Here is a 5,802-nt window from a genome sequence, read left to right as displayed (position 1 = left end):
TCAATGTTTTGTGTTTTATTATATATATAACACTCCCATACTATGCTTGTTGTATTCAGCAAGTGAAAAAGAGTCACCTTCTTGGTGACTGCACATCAAGCAGTTGTAAAAGGTGCTTCTCAAGATGCATTTATTGACATACTCAAAATATGTACTAATTGGTCCTTTGCATTGCCAGTGGATGACTTTCCTAGTGCACTATGGAGTTTCAAGACAAAAGTGGTCAGAGATAGAATAGGCTACACTCTACATGAATTCAGCATGCTCTCATCACTACTTGAGTAGGACTGATGTTTGCTTTGATCTCACATTGGACCTGATTTATTAAAGCTCTCCCAAGGCTGAAGGATACACTTTCATCAGTTAAATTGGGTGATCCAGCAAACCTGAAATCGATCTGGTCCAGGAATAAAAACATTCACTAGCAAATTTGCTGGATCACCCAGGTTTACTGATGAAAGTGTATCCTCTTCAGGCTCCAGAGAGCTTTATTAAATCAGACTCATTGTGAGAGATTTCATCATAAAACCAAAATGTCTCCTTTGTATGGAAGATACTCTTAAAACAAAACAAAAAAAAAAAAAAAAAAACGATGGTACCCTTAACCTAAAATCTTGCTGCACATCCTTTAGAAGCAGTCACTGCAATCAAACAATTCCTGAAGCTCTCAATACAGTCTCTGCACTTGTGAACAAGAGCCACACTTCCTGAGTAAACTGCTACCATTGTATTAGGTTTGAAGGTTGCATTCTCCAGATTCCATGTTTTAGTTGATTTCATAGATGTCAGATAGGATTCTAGTGAGGATAATAAAAGGCCCCTTCAGTAAAGTTCAAAGTTCAATGTTTTGTTCTTAGCCATTCTCTGTGTGTAGATCCTTTTGTGGTCACTACCCTGTTAGAGGATCTAATACCACCTGCAATTCCATCAGAGCTTTTTGACAGTGTACAATACATTTCACTCCATGTGTCTTGGTAGGGTTGAGATTTCATTGCACCATGCTCAAGTTCAAGACAGGCCATGTTAGACACAGATAAACAAACCCAAAACATAACCAAGCTCCTCAATATTTCACAGCAAGCATGGTGTTCTTTTATTAAAAAAAAAAAATTTTTTATATTCATGATATCTACTAGAACCCTATTCGGACATATTTCTGTAAGTTACAGGTCTACAATTTAAAAAAAAAATTTCATGAAAACCTGTGACGCTTTTGGAACAGAAATCTAGAAATCAGTGTAACGCTCAGGTGGTTAAAGCTCCCCAAGAAGAGGATACACTTTCATCAGAGCAGCTGGGTGATCCAACAAACCTGGAATGGATTTATGCAAAGTGAGTAGCTGTGCGCTAGCATATGTTTTGAAACCTGGACCAGATCCATTTCAAATTTACTGGATCAACCAGGTTCACGGCTGAGTGTATCCTCTCCAGACTTGGGGAGCTTTAATAAACCAGGCCCACAGAGCTGATATGACTTACCAAAAAGCTTCGGTTTTGTATAATTTTTCCAAAGGATAATCTCCCAGAAGCATTTTGGAAGTTGCCCTTTTCTTTTTGTCTATTCTCACAACCCTTCTGCCATTAACATGCTAGTGTATCATTTTCTTTCTAAACTCCTCCGACAACTCTATCATTTGCTCTTTTGGTTCATGTTCAGTGAGGGACACACAGTGAAACCAAACATGACTTCTCTCTGTTCAAAAAATAAGAAATACTAATTAAAGAAAACAATATGTTTAAATAATCACACTAATCCAATTATTTCAACTTTGAAGTTTATTGGGGATACCGACAAAGGCATCCCACCCATTTTGGAGGATCTTTCCAAAATAAGCAATGTTATCTCTTTTCATGCTTGTTAAGTTTTAGCCAGTGGTCTGTTAGTATACATGTGACAATTCTTTTTCTCAAGTCATACAGCATAATTTCAATGAGCTGGTAGCCTGATCTCCCACTGATTTTTTTTTAACCTTTGAATAAGTTACACCAGAAAAACACTAATACATAATGTTTGAAGAGATATACAGATTTATTCCTCCAAGAGGCTATCAATACAGCAATTTATACACAACAGCCCACAGGGAGCTAAAGAAGACAAAGCACTGATAGTGAGGTGTGAATGGTACTTTTTTGGAATGCAGTTGCTGTCTACCTTTCTACCTGCAATACAAAAGCAACACTATTGTGGATGTAGTTGTGGCAAGCTCTACATTTGAAGCCCCAACATAGCCATGTAACATTGCCCACTATATGAATAGATAAAGAACCAAGTACTACACTCCTTAATGGTGTGTAACTTGAACTAAAATTGTCAAAACAAACATAGTTTAAATAAGTTCTTGAAGGGTACTGTGGAATCTGATGTATTTATGACCTGAAGCTTTAGACAATTTATGTATACAGTACTATTTTTTCATGCGTTCCTTTCCAGTATATTGACCTGGTACCAAAATTAAACATCATGGGGAAACATGAACAATAAATCTTTCCCCATCTAATCCTAGATATTTGGTTTTTTTTCCCCCTTTGCCTTCTAAAGCTAAGATATGGTCACGCAGATCCATGATACAGGTCTATTGACAGGAGCCATTTCCTAATGGAGAGGTAATAGGATGTGTCCATATCACAAAATGAGAAAACTCTTGAGATTGCAGCATCACATGACCACAGATTTGGATTAGAAAAAAAAAAGTTTAGATTTTATTGTCATAGTTTAGTTTAAGAGATGGAAAGGAAAATCATACTAGATGATAAAATATACCAGTAATTCTACACTTATATGGTAATACTTGTGTAAAATGTGACCAATATACACCTGGGGACTGAATTCTTGCTATGAACACTAAAACCTGTACATAGAGGTCATACCAAACAAACTTTTATACAAATCTTCTTTCTATAATGTTTTAATAAATGATATATAGTGCTACACATAAATATATACAAAGACATACATAATAAAATAGTGCAAACTGCTTAGCAAACCACAATGCAAGCTATTAGAATATAAAACATATATACAGAGATTCCAGAAAACAGTCTTCAAACTGGGCTCGTTATCCAGGCGTCTCTTATATTACAATTCACAGCTCATTCTTAGCCTCTTGATTTTTTTAGGACCATCTACAAGACAATAAAGGGAGAGATATATTTTATTCTAAAGAACATTTTACAACTTTGTGCTTATGAATATCAAACTGTTTGGCTCTGTACATCCTTGTCAGTCTAGGTGATATTTGTTGCATGTTACAAAAAAACACTATGTATCTCTTTTAGAGTTTTAGAATAGCAAACCTCACTGAAGGTAAAGATTTAATTCAATGATTTACACATTTTCTTCAGCATAGGTAAATATAAAGAATTGTTTATAAATATAATTTTAATTTCCAACATGCACAGCATTAGGTTTCTTTTCACATGCTTACATCTTTATTTTTACCAGTTTGGTCATTGTTTATAATGATCAGTAGCTAAAGTTGTAATGTATGCACACAGCCCAGAGCAAGTCAAAGATCACCCAAGTGTGCAGGAACCCCGGTGAGTTTAAAGGCCATCTGGACATAAATTTAAAACAAAATCCACAATTGAAGATGGGTGGAAATTAAAATGAATACATACTACCACAACAATCATACTATGCTTGGACTGTCTGGAATAATCTTTGAATAAATTTTAAAGAATTAAAGAGGAAGTAAACTCAAAAGTGCCTAAAACAAACAAACAAAAAAAAAATACACTTACCTTCAGTCTCGCACAGCAGTTGATTGGTCCGGAGGTGTCTTCCATCGGGTCCTACGTCGTCCTGGTATCCATCTTTGAGCCAGTGTGCCAGGCGGGGCCATCTTCGCCTCTTCTTCTGGGTTCTTCCTACTACGTCACGGGACGCAGGTGCGAGATCAGGTGACGTAGTTTGGGAAAAAAACTTGCCCATCTCACTACACATGCGTGAGATTGGCAAATATTTTCTTTTATCACAAAAAGGCTTGTTCTGTGCATGCCTGAGATGCTCTGGCATGCGCAGGAGCACCCAAGAGCCCCACAGTATGCGTGAAGTAGGTTTTCCTACTGCGTTCCTATTCATTCTCGATTGCCTAGGTTGAGAATTGAGAATTAGGAGGCATTGAGAATTAGGAGGCAGTGCTGCACCTTTTTTTTTTTTTTTTTTTTCAAAAAGGGTGTTGCACCTAAAAATACAAACAAAAAGAATTTTTACCTTACATAAAAGGGTTGTCTACCCTTTTATGTAAAGTGAAATTTCTGAGTTTAGCTATGCTTTAATTCATGGAAGCTGTGCAAAAAAACAGGCAAATGTCAGGAGAAGTCATTGGCACTGCCAGTGGTTTTTCTGTAGCTAATATTTCCTCAATTACTGACTCGTGATGCATTGCTTCTCTAAGTGGCCATCTCGGGAGATGCAGGAAATTGCAGTCACTACTACTACTGCAGTCATACAGATTTGAGGCGGAAATTACAGGAGTGTCTAGGCATGGGGTGGCGGCGACAATTCACACATCTAGTTATTCTAAGGCTACGTGCAAAAATTGTCATTGGAAAGGACCTTTTACGACTTTCTGTAGATTATGCTTTCACGATCCTTTCCAATGACAAAAGACTGAATGAGTGCTGTACATACAGCGCTGTTCTGCTCTATAGTGAGGGGAGAGAACGAGGGAGCGTCACCCCGCTGCATTGTCTCCCCTTTCATTGCGATGGTTTGTGGATCTGCCAGGAGGGATCCATGAAGGAGTAACGCTGTACACACGCCAGATTCAGGTCTGGTATCAGACAAGAATCATCTGATGTGTGTACATAACCTAACACAGCAAAGTTCAGGGCTGATATATATTTATTTATTGAAAAAAATGAGGAGTTTCTCATACCTTTGCCACAGCTTTGACATGTGCTGGTTTTATCACAGAGCACCTGTCCTCAATAGCCTTTAGCCGAGCTTCTCTTGCCAACCTCTGCAGGAACAGGACACAATTTAAATAGATCTGGAAAGAAAAAAAGAATAGGAAATAATGAATTCTAACCCCAAACTCTGAAATTAGAAACAATTGCACAGCTGGCTGATAAATAATCCATAAATACCAAACATAGAATGACACAATATAAGTCATTACTGTGAACACCTGACACAGCTTTTACAGAACACAAACTGCCCAATACAGAGAGTTACACCCCGGCTGATGTACGGCTATGGAAGTCTCTGCAGACAGCAGCTCCCGCCCCATACCATATACACGGCACAGACACCGGCAGTCTCACCAGCAGGTCCACGTTGGTCTCCAGGCGAAGGTCCGGCAGTCGCTTCTTCACGGCGGCTCTAATAGAAGCCCGAGGCACCGAACCAGCCATCCTGCCACTCGCAGCAACAACCACACAAACCTTATTTTGAACAGCGCGGTATCCACGTCTGACGTCACAGTGCGGGCGCGATTTAGTGACGTATGAGAGATGCAGAAAGTAAGGGCGGAAGTGTTGTGTGACTTATAGTTGTATGGGAATGTGAGAGAATTTCGTACGTTTCGTTTGTCTTCCTATCAGAGGACTTGTTAAATGTTATTTGAACATTTTAATAAAATATTTTTCTGTATTTTGCTGGCATTTGTTTTCTCTACATTAAAGTGGTATCCTTTATGCTGGCTATATGTCTAAATAAACAGTGCCAACAATTATGACACAGTATTTATATAGCGCTGACATATTACGCAGTGCTGTACAATGTTCATAGTCATGTCACTAGCTGTCCCTCTAAGGGGCTCACATGTCCCTACCTCAGTCATATGTCATTAACACAGT

General features: G+C 38.3%; 1 protein-coding gene across 1 annotated transcript; it reads right to left on the bottom strand.

The window, feature by feature from the left end:
• Positions 1–1,758: 1,758 nt before the first annotated feature.
• On the bottom strand, positions 1,759–5,416 carry CENPW (centromere protein W). Its single transcript, XM_072408868.1, has 3 exons — positions 5,269–5,416; positions 4,881–4,994; positions 1,759–3,123 (listed from the first exon to the last, which is right to left on the bottom strand). Exons 1-3 carry the CDS (start codon positions 5,356–5,358, stop codon positions 3,097–3,099), a joined length of 231 nt encoding a protein of 76 aa, XP_072264969.1. The 5' UTR covers positions 5,359–5,416; the 3' UTR covers positions 1,759–3,096.
• Positions 5,417–5,802: the final 386 nt, after the last annotated feature.

This window comes from Pyxicephalus adspersus, chromosome 4 (assembly GCF_032062135.1).
Source record: "Pyxicephalus adspersus chromosome 4, UCB_Pads_2.0, whole genome shotgun sequence".
In the NCBI taxonomy this organism is placed as follows: domain Eukaryota; kingdom Metazoa; phylum Chordata; class Amphibia; order Anura; family Pyxicephalidae; genus Pyxicephalus; species Pyxicephalus adspersus.
Note: the sequence above shows the minus strand (reverse complement) of the source record. Positions and strands in the feature narration are given on the sequence as shown.

What these genes read in the sequence shown, in the direction of transcription:
- CENPW (XM_072408868.1), bottom strand. Translation starts at nt 5,358, where the DNA reads ATGGCTGGTTCGGTGCCTCGGGCTTCTATTAGAGCCGCCGTGAAGAAG. An exon ending in AGACCAACGTGGACCTGCTG is followed by an intron (nt 4,995 to 5,268) that starts GTGAGACTGCCG and finishes TTTTCTTTCCAG; the next exon opens with ATCTATTTAAATTGTGTCCT. An exon ending in ATGTCAAAGCTGTGGCAAAG is followed by an intron (nt 3,124 to 4,880) that starts GTATGAGAAACT and finishes ATTGTCTTGTAG; the next exon opens with ATGGTCCTAAAAAAATCAAG.